The sequence below is a fragment of the Cyanistes caeruleus genome, chromosome 4 (genome assembly GCF_971803275.1).
Source record: "Cyanistes caeruleus chromosome 4, bCyaCae1.hap1.1, whole genome shotgun sequence".
Taxonomy (NCBI): domain Eukaryota; kingdom Metazoa; phylum Chordata; class Aves; order Passeriformes; family Paridae; genus Cyanistes; species Cyanistes caeruleus.
The window spans coordinates 34349207-34363241 of record NC_141704.1 but is presented as its reverse complement, the minus strand read 5'-3'; the positions used below and the strand labels follow the sequence as shown (position 1 = coordinate 34363241).

The following is a 14035-nucleotide window of genomic DNA, read 5'->3' as shown; positions in this document are numbered from 1 at the left end:
TATCCTAGCTTCACTTTTGCATAGCTGCTCAAAAACATCAACCTCATTTTTTTTTTTACTGACAACTTCTCTAAATGTTAGAAAGTAAGCTCTTGTTTGATTTTTAAAGGCTTTATTCCTGTGCAGTACTACAGTAACTTTGTCTACCTCTTGTAGCAGAATAGTGCTTGAAATCCTGCAAGTTTCATTTCTCTTACAAATTTTTCCACAAGAGGTCACAGGCATAACATGGTATTACAGAGCTGCACAGTCAATTGTGGTTACCCTCTTCATGCAGTGTGACACACAGGTTCCACTAAACTTGTGGGAATATTAATGTTTTCCATTTTCCTGTCCATCTCTTATTCTTATCACATCAGCAAGTTGTCCTGTAAGTCTTACACCTTTTCCAAGGCAAAGAACCTGCCCAATGTTTATATAGACAACCAACCTTCAGCACACACATAGTCCCATGTAATGAATATTTATGTTTATATACACATACACTTTTTAGCCTCTAACAACTGAAGGCAAATTCGATTGTATAAAAAAATCCTGGACAAGTGCGAAAAAGGAACAATAAAGGCTAAAGCACAAAGAATGGGAATTTCTCCTCCCTTTTCACATAAAAAGACGATCTTACACAGAAGGAGGTGTTGGGAGATTGTATTTCTTGTCCTCAGTACCCGTCAACCAGTAGGTAATTTCTGTTCCTCTGCCCTAAATATATATGACAAAGAAGAGAAAGCACAGTTTTGGGATTAGAATGCGATTTTCTGTAGCTAATTTACTTAAATATTACTCTGTTGCACATTGCCATTGCCTTTGCTTATTTTCAGTAACTGATGCTGACAGCAAGGGATTACAAATTAGATGTGAGAAGAAGAATGGGGGAGATGCAGCTGTACACTCACTTCCTTGTTCCATGACCTGAAACACAAGTCGTGGGAGAGGTGAGCTGTGGTGCCTGCCATCAACTCCCAAGGACAGATAAGTATAAAAGATTGAAATAAATGGATTGGTAGATATTGGAGCATTAACAAGTTAACACTAGATTCCGCTTCCCTTTCATCAGATTACTTCACTCTACAATCTTCTGTTCCAAATGGTATGTTTCATTTATTATCCACATGTTTATGTTGCTTTAATGTACAAGTTAGGGAGCTCTTCATTGCCTTAATTGTTGTTATAGAAGTGTCTTCAATCACTAGAGACTGTGATATCATTTGATCAGTAATCCTTGTTCCCCAGCTGTTAATAAAGTTCAGGGGTACTCTCAGCTATACAATACTTTTTACTATTCCTCTTCTCTGTGTTCATGCTTGTACATGGTAAGGTTACCTTCAAGTACGTTTCTCCTCTCTCTTCATACTGGAATTGGCAGTCTGTTCTTTTCAGGATGTTAATTGTGGAACCGTTTACATGAATCCTTAATGCTAAAAAAATAAAGAGACAAGGAAAGCTCAGCCTGGAAATATTCAACATGCATTAAGTATATGTGAAAACTGGTGCTATAACAGAAGCTCCTTCAATTGTTATCATCATAAATTCTAAGAGCCGAGTTAAATGAGAAGAAATTACACTGCTGTATGAAAAATCTGACTGTACTACAGAACATATCCAAGCAGGAATAACTGGTACAACCCTTGATCTGAAATACAGGTGACAATGGTATCTGTACTAGTTAGATGTCAAAAGGAAAAAGAGTAATTGTGAGTGACCTATATAGAGAATGCTCATGTGAAGACACTGAGCAGAAGGAGGAAAAACTGGCTCTTGCCACAGTTCCCTAATGGTGAAGTTGATGACATAATTGCTTCAACTTAAAATACACAGTCAGTATATTTACTCAACAAAGCTATAATACAATTCTAGGTCAAACTAAAATCTGTGGTTCATAGAATAAAATTAAATTGCAGACATATAAGTATCATATCTTCCAAAGGAACTCAGGCAGTGAACCAGCCTACAAACTCCCTGTTACCAGCACTGAAGCATGAACAAGGAACAACTCTTCCTTGCCCAGTGAAGTGCCCACTGTCACTTTGGACAATTAAATAATTGGTAATCAGAACAAATATAGCTTCTTTATCTTCAAAACTTCTGCAAGTTGATAATAAATTGTTCTCAGCTGAAAACAAACACTTTGGTCACAAACTAACCAATAGCTTTGGTCCTGTTACACTGAGGGCTAAAATTAAATCCTTACGCAAGCCTGTGGATTCCATCCTCGAAGCTGTGTTTACTGTATCTCCAAACAAACAGTAACGAGGCATTTTTATTCCAACCACACCAGCCGCACATGGACCTAGAAATGGGATGTAAAGAGATAAAAAGGGTGAATCAAGGTACTTGATTTATTTGGCGGGTGTCACACTGTTGAAAAGCAGTGCAGTGCCTGGGGGAACTCTGCATTCCTCACCACTGACAATACTTTCTACCTCACTTCCCACAGTATCTCGTGGTCTCCCACTATAAACCAAGCCTAGCTGTTATTCTAGAATTATCCAGTAAGATCATAAAAAGGACACAGCTGCACAGTGTTAATTGTATTTATGCCAAATTTCTGTGCAGAAAAAAAGAAGTACATTTATTAACTGTCAGGTTTGGAAGCAAGAGAAAAATAGAATAAGCTTCATTATGCAAGGGTGAATACTGGTGCCTCAAGAGGTTTCCCAGTGCCTCAGTCACTGATGTGCCTCAGTTCTCTGATGTGTTCCTCCCCTGGCAGCTGGTGTTGAGGGGGGTGAGGAATTTCCCAAAGTTGTTGCACTATCTGAAGTTCCCCTTTGACAAAAATATTTTTATAGATAAATTAAAACATTAAGTCTGACACACAGACTCAACCAAAGTTGTGCCTCCAAAAGCACAAAATATAGGCTTGCATTTTTTGCCTAGATAAGCATAGCTGGCCATGACTGATTTCCACTTCAGTCAGAGAGAAATAATCTGTGAAGGCTTATTTAATACAACTGGTTTAATCACACCAGGAGCAGTGGCTGTTGCTTATCCTAGCTACTGACTTAGGCTATGAATTAATGGCTATAGACTATTTCACTACAGCAGGAGCAAAACAGCATCTTATTAACTTCTGTTACTCTTCCTCTATGAACATTTTTTTCAGCCTGATTCTTCATGACAAGGGCAATTGTGTATGGTGTATTACCAGATCTTGTATGGGTGTTAATTCTGTGCAAAACCAGGCAACACTGTCACTGTTGATCTAGCACTACTGTGTACCAGAGTGAATTCCAATGCGAATCCAAACAGGCAGCCCTGGCAGATGTCTCAGTTCAAAAGTTCCCATGAAGCTGAGGATGTCCAGAGCCATCATGGAGATGTCCACTGCGTGCCGGTTGCCATTCCTCTTTGGTAAACCACTCACCACCATGTAAGCATCACCAATGGTCTCCACCTGTGAAAATAAAATCAGAACTCACTATTTCCATACATAGAAAAGTACATCTTTAGTTAAAAGCAGAAATGTTTTATCAGATCCTCTTGTTCATGACTAAACATTTCTTCCCCTGAGAGCAGGATTGATTAATTTTAGGTAGCTGATCCCATTTGGGTGTATGAGTGTTTATACCCAACACTCCAATTAATGAATGTGTGATCACCTACTGTAGGAAATTTGGTGTAAGTAGGCATAATGAAAACATATTTAAATGAAGTAATCATGACCTGTTTTTCTCTTTTGCTTTGCTTAGAAGGCAGATTCCCAAATTCACTACATCATGCAATTTGTTTTGTATCCACTGGTTGTAAATGAGCAGAAGTACAGAGATAATCACCTTGTAAACATCATGATGGTCAAGAATGTGGTCAAAGTTCTTGTAGATATCGTTGAGCATATCTACCACCTCCATAGGGGTGCTGTATTTGCAGAGCGTGGTGAAGCCAACAATGTCACTGAAGTAGATAGTGACTTCTTCAAACAGCTCTGGCTCAACCAGGCCAGTCTCCTTCAAGGACTTTACTACTGGCCTGTGGAAACAGAGAAGGCAGGAACACAGATGACTCGTGTTTACTATTAAAGGTATTTTTTCATGCAACCCAATCACAGTATTGCTTTCTGTGTAGGAAATATTAAACAGTTTGCTGACAACTGCCATTGTAATCACATTTTAGATGCTTATAATGCCTTTCAGCCAGTGACCTCAAAGCACTTACTAATGGTAATTAATGCACTACAAACTTTCAAAATCCAAGTGTGAATAGCATAAGGAAACTGAGACACAGGCAACTGAGCTTCTTGCTTAAGGTCAGAAACAGGGATATTGAGTCAAATTTAAAACTGAAATTCTGAACTTCTTGACATGTAGACCTACATTCTACCCATACAATAAGTAAGAACAGACATATTTTCCTGTTTTCCCAACACAAAGTAATTTCATTATAATAATTATATAATTATATAATCAACTCATCCTGATTTCAGATGAGGTATCTTAGTCTGGTAATTTATGGAAGAAAAATTCAATACCATGACAGTCAATGTCTATTCAAGAGGGACCTTCTTTTTCTTGCAATCCTAAATCCAGGGAAATATCTGTTCCTAGTGGTGATATTAGAAGAGAAGAACTGAAAGAGACCCAGAAAATTATAGGTTTTGCAAAATGCTGTGTTCCATCTACAATGAAACACTAACAGAGTGGTAGGAACAACGGAATGGAAGGAGACATTAATTCCTTGTTGCACTATCTATACAGCCAGATCATCCAGATCATTCCTGATTTTCCCCAAAACTACTCTTTTTTTTTTTTTTTTTTTTTTCAAGATGAGCCAAAAATCAATAACCTGACTACTGAAATACCCTTGAAACTAGTAATGACATACCAGGATAGTTTTACTATTCTGAATGTGTGAAACACCAAAATTACTGGTATTACCAGTATTATAATGCCAATAATACTTATCCTACAGTATACTCTGAAGAATCCACCTAACCCAGTGTGACCCTGCCAACCTCAGCCCCTCTTGCATTGTTAAACCCCAGCCTGAAGTTGGACTCCAGTCCTGCTCTTCAGCTGAAGACACTCTTTCTAACCAGAAAGGAGCTGGAGCAGAGCAGTGCTCTGTGACGTGGGATCACTGTAGATTTGTGTTCCCTGGGAAGCAGTGAAAGAGAGGCTTGTGCTGGAAAGGGGAATACTGTGCATGAAGAAATGTTGAGCAAGGTCCCAGTACTATCTTGGCATGAAACTCTACTATAGGGTGGAGAGCTCAGGGATAAGTGCTGCTTCTTTCTTTCCTTGCAGGATTAGATTAGATGGGAAGAAAATAGAGCATAAACATTAATCCTATCCTCTACTCTGCAAGAATTGGGTGTATGTAAATAAAATGCCAGCAAAAATCCTCCTGGCCAGTTACCTTGGAAGTAACATGAAATTAAGCCTGTCTGCTCTGTCTCTCTCTGCTTTGTACAGCTCTGTCCTTTCCTCCACCAGGTGTTCCAGGTTCCGGGAATACAGCTGTAGACGCCGGATCAGGGTATCCATGTAGCTTTCATTGGTCTGGCCATGGAAATTACTGTAAATAACAGAATTACACGGGAGTCAAGAAGAAAGACTAATAGATGTACATTGTTGAGAGAAGCTAAAAGGAGACAAAAAAGCAGCAACAGAAAATTTCTCCAGTGTTTGACTTTCCTGTAGTTAGAATGCAAAGTGCCTCAAGTGCATCATTCTTTTGCTTGCTTGGAGGCCTCACATAGATGAATTGAAAGTCTGTAATCCACACTTGTCATTTGGAGCTGGTAATTCTTAAAGCAGATTTCATTCACCTAGCCTTGCTAATATTGTCAATTTTAGATTACCTTAGGTAACCCAGGAACATTCATTTGTAAAATGTAACTGAGAAGCTCAGATTCTGAGAGGAAGCTAAAAATAGTAGGCAGAAAATTGCACATAGATGGGGACTTCAGGCAGAAGAATAAAGAGAATTTGGGGCCATCTATTTAGAAGACCAAAGAATACAGTGGAACAATGAACAGCCCCAGGGTTAGTTTTACTCACAAAATCCTGCAGACTCAAGCCTACTAACCCCTGGAAGCAGAAGTTTGGTAACATGAGCCACTCAAACCCCTGTTTGTCTGGGCAGCCTGCACTCACCAAAGCAGTCTGAAAGTAATTGGGACCAGGCTGACTGGAAGATTAGTATTGAATCACTCTTACTTCAAACAAATTTTGTATTAGGGGTGCATCATCTTAGACCCACATGAGAAGAACATTGCATGTGACAAGAGGCAACCTCTTTGCTTTTGTAGGAAAGAGGCTTTAGGAGCTGAACCAGGAGGACTCTATATTCAGCAGCAGAAAGATTATTCAGCTGATACATTCAATTATGCACAGTACAGCCGTCCTGCCCATGCAAAGTATAAAATGGTGCTGCTGGGGTTTGTTGATGGGGAGAGCCTTAAAAACTGGGAAGCAATGTCCCAGGAGAAATGATTAGAAGCTCACGGTTTGGTCATTGGAATAATTAATTCAGAACAAATTCTGCAGGAACAACGCAGCATTGTCCACGTGAAAGGCCTGTGTAACCCCACAGGGTTTATCCAGCTATGATCCTTATTATTTTCCCACAACTTTGTACCACCAAAGCCTTGTAATTAATACTTCTTGTGAGTTACAATTCAACATTTCTTGTCAGCTTAATTTGGGACCCTCCAAACTTTCAAATCATCATTCAAACATCTGTGTGCATTCATTTACCAAAACTTAAATGACATGAGTCACTATCCAGTTCTTGACTAGAGACAGAGAGGGAATTATTTGATTGGTTTAAATCCCTAATTATCCAGCTTGCTACTTTCACAATGTACCAATTTGAGGTACAGTGATCATCTCACCCTCACTCAGCTAGTAGATTGTACACAGGTACTTAACATATGCACATGCTCACCTACTTTTCAGCCAAAGCATAAAAGAGGATCTAAGTGAAGACACTAGGGTTTCCCACCGACTGAATCATAATCACATCAATTTACACACTTAATAATATGAGCTTTCTAATAGAGGAAAAGTTTGGAGCATTTTAAAAAACAAAGCCACTGCTGCTCACCTGAATATTTTAGCCAGAGTACTTTCAATTTTCTTAAAGTCAGGTCTTTTCTCTGGATCTTCCTCCCAGCAGCTCTTCACTAGTGTATATACCTTCAAACAAAAATTTAAGGAAAAGTCTACCTGAGTAATGGATATAATCAGAGAGTAGTACTAAACAGCACTAGTTCATTAGAGAATTTCTGGTTACTCTTGACTAGCAACATATTAAATTGTGTGACTAACTGTCTGGAACCTATGGTTAGAACACTCATTGCCCGCATCTTAACTCTCTGATGACTAGTGACATGATCTTAGCTTGAACTTGCAATACACAAATGAAAGGCAAGTAAATGGATCCATTTACAGATCTGGTGGCAGACTGGTGTCAGACACAGTTACTGACATGGTGTTAGATGCTGTGATAATTATATTTCCAATATCCCATGTTTGGGAATTTTCTGAAAACTGGTGATTCAGCCAAAAAGAATGGGGCTGATTTCTAAATATGTGATTATCTACAATACAGACATTTTCACCTAAGCAAGGAGCCATAGGGGCTGTATCAGTGGAGAGAGGTATACTTGAGGTGTAATTCATCCCATCTCAAGAATATCTAAAACAGGTCAGAAGAGTAGCACCATGTAAGTGTCTGTTTCTGTCCAGTGAAATAATTTCCATGAGTTGTATTTCACAATTCTGGTAACAACTATAGAATGCAATTTATTCCCACAAATTAGGGCATTTGGAACGAAATGCATAGCTTTCACCTTCCCATGATCATAGCCTTTAGTTTGGTCAGAACTTCCACCCTTCACCCAGAAAATGGCTTCATTAATTATTAGCTTACTTCTATCTGTCTTTCTCCCACTGTATCCAAGGTCAGGTCTGGTCGGAATGGCTTTACTCCTTTGCCGCTCTCCACTCTGTAAAGTTTCTCTAGTACACAAAAAAGATCAAAGTTTTAAACAAAAAAGTGTAAGAAGGACATTTATTGTGTATAGCAGTCTATGATGTTACAAGATACTGTACAAACAGAAGCCTTGATGACGGTTCCCTCATTTTGATGTGAGTTTCAAATTTGTAGCTTTTCTAAATGTATGGCACAAGACCAAAACAGGTTGGCTTGAAGGCCCCTGAAAGGAAATTGAATGGAAATATACATGAGTATTTATTGGTCACGGTAGACATGGTTATGGCAAATAACCATATGAATTCCCAAATGAATGTTGGGCATTATTAGTGTGCCTCTCAGCATGAAGCATAATTATACTAAAAACCTATGTGAAAAGCCCATTGCAACTTGATCAAAAGTGTGGAGACATACGCCACTCATTAGAGCAGTTCAAATCATCCTGCAGATGCTTAACTTCCTTAAAACTAAGCTATTAATATAAATGGGTTAAAAGCATTGCATTTGTTAACTCATTTGTACTCCTAGTCATTAAACCCATTCTATGAAAATTAGCTGGACTCTGAACACATCAAAATCAGGCTGCATTTGCACAACTCAATTTAAGCACAGTAAGAGAGATCTAAAGCAAAAACATCTTCCTTTGTCTTTCTCCTGCAGACTTCAAGAATTCCAGGGGAAGGGGGATGTTTAAAAAAGAGAAGTAATTTTTTGCCTCTGGAGTAAAGGGAAATTGAAAGGGATATATGAATCAGAACAAATTATTTATTAATAATGTCTTATTATATTTGGGATAAAATTTTACTGAAAGAAGTGTATTATGACACAAGGAAGGTTTGTAATTGCACTGTTCTAGGGCAGCTACAGATGCCTAAACATGCCCAATGTGCATGATCACCCCAAAATGATACAGCAGCTTTCAACTTTTTGGTACAGAAATTACAGACTAGAGAAGGAGCAGGAAACTTTAGTCTCCCAAACGCTATGGAGTGGAGAAACTGCTGAGAAGTCTTCTGTGGGCTGAGAGACAGGAAAGTCTGTGTAGGGCTCAGGTATGCCGGGGGAATGTGTTGGATTTCCATGCTTGGACACACACCTGGGAGAGGAAGTAACAGCAGCTATTAGCAATACTGCAATTAGTCAGTGGCAGAAAGTAGTGAAACAAGGAGGCAGCTTGAATTGAGCGTTGGTACGTGGCACGATTTCACAGTCTTGAGCTGTGAATGAGGTGTTCCTGCAGAAGAGTGGAGTAACCAGATGGGGAACAACTTCTTGCAGAGATGTCAGTGAAGAGGACTATGACCTACTTACTTCTATGCATTAGAAATCCAGTTCTGTATACCTGTCATGGGACTTCTCTCTCATTAGCAGAAATATTGTTGTACATTAAGTTGATTGATACATATTTTCATGTTGAGAAAATTGGCTCACTGAATAACTGAAAGTAGAGTTTATTTTTTTGAAGTTGGTGGGTGGAGCTCAGGTATGGAGCTTTTTAAATAAGTCTTTTAAAGTCTGAACACAGTCCTTGCTGCTGTCATTTAAACCTGGAGAAGCAGTTTTATCAGTTGTCCTGAAATATCAATATCATGTCTTCTAATTTGCAGAGACTAACTTCTGATAGCCTAGCCATTGAAAGAGTTTCTCTTGTGACTTAAAAACCAAATTAATCTAATATGCAACAGGGACATTTCTTTATCCATTACCACTGACTCTAATTTGGTACTTTCCCCCCTCTTTTTATCTTGGATATTTGTAAATTAATGGTAACCCCAAGTTTGAGCTACTGTGTTCCTAAGTTAGATAATGCCGCAAACAAAATGCAGAAGTGTTTGAGTAAGTATGGTTCACTGTCTTGCTCATCTTGGCTAATGAATGAATCAGGCATTTAAATGAGGAGCCACTTCAGCAACATGTAATAAAACTAATTCCTTTCTGTTACATGAAATTTGATGAACTAATGAACACCTTTTACTCAACTTGCATCAACAAAAGTCAAGAATAATACCAGAAGCCATTAGACCAGCAATATGTATCTTAGACATCTAATAATGCTTTTATGGAAAAAAAGTTTTGTGGAGAAAAAAAATCTTCTCACTGGATGGAAAATGTAAAATTTCAGCAGAAGTTTACAAAGCAGATTATTTTTTTAAGTTACAGTGGACCCAGATTTACCAAACAGATTTCAAACCCAGTAAATTTATTGTTGTCTTACCTCACTTGCTAATATGTAGCCATCTCCAGCAACATCACTTAGGTGCTGTTAGGTATCTAGTTTAGGTGCTACAAATTCTTTAAATTGCATGGATTAACCTCACACTGTTTGAAAGGGACAGTCTTTCCAAAACGACAGAATACAATGTTACGATACAGGTCATAGTTAAAACAAGGAACCAGGTTCTGACTATGACAGCCAGGGTCTAACACGGAGCATTGAGGTTGCCACCACATCTCAGAAAAGCCAAGAAACACTATGTCTGAAGCTAACTTAATAACCATTAACACAATACAGAAAGACTGCAATTGCTCAACAAGCTGTTAAAAGAATGTACTTTGCTATGGATTTGCTTTACAAGTCAAAATGAGCAAGGTAGGGCATTGCACTTTCCTTTATCCATGTTGGCAATATTTGTAAAATTCTTGCATTCATAAGGATTGTGCCTGCCTTTTCCCAAGAAATAGGAATAGAAAGACTTTATTTTTTCTATCTTTTATTAAGCAGGGAATCCTGAACAGTTTGGTCTAAGGGGAACAGCCATTTCTAATCTCATTTAGATCTACATTTATATTACAGAGTTGGTGATGTCAAAAACTGTGTTTCCCCAAATACAAACACAGATTTGTGATAATGTAGGATGATGAATATGAAATTATTCTCAAATGTGACTCAGTAAAAGAGCTATTAGGCTGTCGAGCTGCTGCTCTGGATGTTTTAACAAATGTGAGGCAGATCTAAGAGAATGACTCAGAGGTAAAGGCAATGTCTAAATTTGTTGTTAGTAACTGTTGTTAGTCACTAGGAAAATCCTAAACCCACACAAGTTTCTCTGTGAGTTCTAGTACATAATAATTGGGATTGGGATTGACTGGGCTGGATAGGAGTGAACAGTGTCCCGATTTTAGCTAGGGTAGTTAATTTCTTCTCAGAAACTGTTAGCGTGTTGTGTTTTGAATTTGGAATAAGAACAGTGTTGATAACACACTGTTGTTTTGGTATTTTGCTAAGATGTGTTTATCCTAAGTCAAGGAATTTATTTTTTTTTTTTTTTTTTTTTTTTAATTTATCTCAGGTTCTCTGCCAGTGAGGGGACACACAAAAGAAACTGGGAGAGAGCATAGCCGGGACATGTGACCCAGACTGACCAAAGGGATATTCCACACCAAAGAACATCATGCCTGGCATATAAACTGGGGGAAGTTGCCTGGAATGGAGGATTATCTGTGTTCAGGAAGGGGAGTCTGGTATTGGTCAGCAGGTACTGAGCAATTTCTTTATTCATCACTTGTTTTTCCCTTTTTACTACCATTATTACTATAATTTATCATTAATATTGTATTTTACTTTATTTTCAATTGTTTAACTGTTCCTATCTCAACCTATGTTTTACTTTGATTCTCCTCATTCCACCAGGGAGAAGGATGGTAGAGAGGGGGAGTTGAGCAAGCGGCTGCATGGTGCTTAATTCCCAGCTGGGCTGAAAACCACAACAGCCACTCAAAAACAATGTCACAAAATGCACAATACGGGGTTTAATAGATGCACTACAGGAGGAGATGATTTTTCTGACAGAAGTTAAATTGCTAAAGTTAATTATAACCAGCTTGAATGAAGTCTGAATTGCCAGTTTTAAATGCCAACTGTTCTTGTGTCACACAGCTGAGTTTTTGTTGTTCTGTGTTGACAATGCTGATTTATGCTGCCCAAAATAAATGGCATATTGCTTGTTGTTTACAAGTTAAAATAGAAAAACATGTGAGGCCTTTAAATGTTACAGTAAGTCTGGACAGCATTGTATAATGTTAACTTCTGTAATGCTCTGCTCTAGGTGAGAAGGGAAGAGAAAGGGCAAGAAAACTCAATACAAATTTTATTTACAGAAGATATAGGGACACTTGCCCCACACTGAGATTCTTCAAACAGGCTCTTCATTCACCACTCAGAGAAAGGAGCATCTGTTCAATCAGTTATCAGAGACAGTGCCTTTCACAAAACATGGAGAATAGGCCAGTTACAGCTACAACCATCCCAGAAGGCTGCAATAGAGGAGAAGTCTGTGGAATTACCTCTGTAGTCCCGGCAGTGTCCAGTGTAGAACGTCTCTCTGCGTAGGATGATTTCTTGGGCAATGATGCCATAGCTGTATACATCACCCTTCTGAGATACATCAGCATGCCGCAGATGCTCAGGAGCTGTCCACAGGTCTGAAGATCCAGATGGCAATGTGGGACAATGTAAAGAGGAAAGAAGAGAAATAATTGCAAAAAGTGTGATCCTTCTCAGACCATCCACTGGCTATAATAACATTTCCTTTTACTCTTTTCATATCCAATCCAGAGCCCACTAGTATTGTATTTCCTACTTTAGCATTTTTCTTGAGAAGCTGACATCAATACAGGTTAGATAAACCTCTGATGTAGTTTTCAATTTTCTGGGATTTGCTGACCCTGCTACTTTTCACCATAGGTGCAGACTCCTAGTCATTCAGAAAAGTTATGTTCATTGGCAATGAACTTGCTTTTCTTAGCTACGTTTCACGGGCTTCTTAGAAATAGCCTATGTATCTGGATAAGATCAAGGAATGCCAGTGCTATAATAAAAAAAACCCTGAGCCATAAATTATTCAGCTAGGAGATGCAAGGAGGTTTTTATACACAGTGTTTGATGAAAAGACTGCAATATTTCCCAATGGCCTTGATATCATGAGGCTATTGAAATAATTCTCAAGTGCTTTTGAGCCTGACATAGTATTACCTGCTCATAGCTACTTGCTTTCTACAGAAATTATTAATCTGTATTTCTAGTGCAATGGGCACCATTGTACCTCAAAACCAGAATGCTGCCATGGTACAACAGCTGTGACATGCTGATGACATACCATAACAGTGACCTGAACACAGTGACCCTGAAGACAGTGTTATGATATTAGGCTGTAACATCCAGCCACAATCAATCTGTTGACCTCTTGTGAAACAGTGAGTTTTCTTCAAGGACATAGACTGAGTAGCCAGAGATTTTGAGGCTGCTTACAAGCAATAAAAAAAGATTATTACAGTGTAATAATACTATAAAATTAAATTTAAAAATTGTAGAATATTAAAATTGTAAAATGAAGAATGAATAGAACATTTATGTTCAGTGCACTTTTCTTAGGCATTTTTTATATTCTTATTGCTACTCCTTGAGTATGTTTGTGTCTGAATGTAAAAATTTTCTCCAAATCAGTTGCAACCAGTTTATTTTCAAGTCATATGCTGCAGTTACAGCACAGTGCTGTGCTTATTATACTCCAAGCTCTACTCTACAGATTCATATGACGTAGTTTCAGATGGACTGATCTTTTCACTCCAGATCAAGTAAGAAGGAAAAGTTGAGTAGAAAGGAGTGTTCTATTTTACAGAAATATTCTATGAATTTGAGGTGAATAGAAAATGTGAAGAAAAGCTATTAATATTATTCCAATCTGGTTGAGCATATATTACTAAGTTCCTAACTAAGGCATAAGAAACAGAGTTATCATCACGTATAAATACAGATTTCTTCAAGGATTATCAGAGTCATGCCTGTTAATGCTATCACAGAGCACTGTGGTAACACATGTATCTAATCAATTACAAGATTTATGGTAAATAAATTCTTCACGCAGTTTCAGTACTACTGCTGAAAAGGGCTGTTTGCATGAAGGATTTGGATACTGAAAATGTTTCTTACATCTCAATCCCAGGTGAAATCTGTTTTCTAAACTAGAAGTTGAATATTCCTCTTTCCTTCCTTCTCACGCTGCCTAATTTCTTTCACTACCTGCTAGTAATTCTTTCATTGTATTATTTAAGTTAAAACAATATAATGGTTGCTATAATATGAAGCAAAGTTGCATTGTTT

The 14035-nt window shown here is 38.1% G+C and overlaps 1 protein-coding gene and 1 long non-coding RNA gene across 5 annotated transcripts in view; one reads left to right on the top strand and one right to left on the bottom strand.

The window, feature by feature from the left end:
- GUCY2C (guanylate cyclase 2C) overlaps positions 1–14035 on the bottom strand; it is a 54075-nt gene that overhangs the window by 1749 nt on the left and 38291 nt on the right. For all 4 annotated transcript variants that reach the window (XM_086887626.1, XM_023934154.2, XM_023934122.2 and 1 more), the window contains 9 exons: positions 12220–12357; positions 7873–7961; positions 7045–7136; positions 5353–5511; positions 3774–3966; positions 3220–3394; positions 2189–2287; positions 1321–1415; positions 623–699 (listed from right to left, as the gene is read on the bottom strand). In XM_086887626.1, coding sequence (XP_086743752.1) covers positions 623–699; positions 1321–1415; positions 2189–2287; positions 3220–3394; positions 3774–3966; positions 5353–5511; positions 7045–7136; positions 7873–7961; positions 12220–12357 — 1117 coding nt within the window. The remainder of the gene's footprint in view (positions 1–622; positions 700–1320; positions 1416–2188; positions 2288–3219; positions 3395–3773; positions 3967–5352; positions 5512–7044; positions 7137–7872; positions 7962–12219; positions 12358–14035) is intronic.
- Positions 3690–14018, top strand: LOC111934205 (uncharacterized). Its single transcript, XR_015286431.1, has 3 exons — positions 3690–4018; positions 11226–11411; positions 11982–14018. It is a non-coding gene; the product is annotated as an uncharacterized LOC111934205 (long non-coding RNA).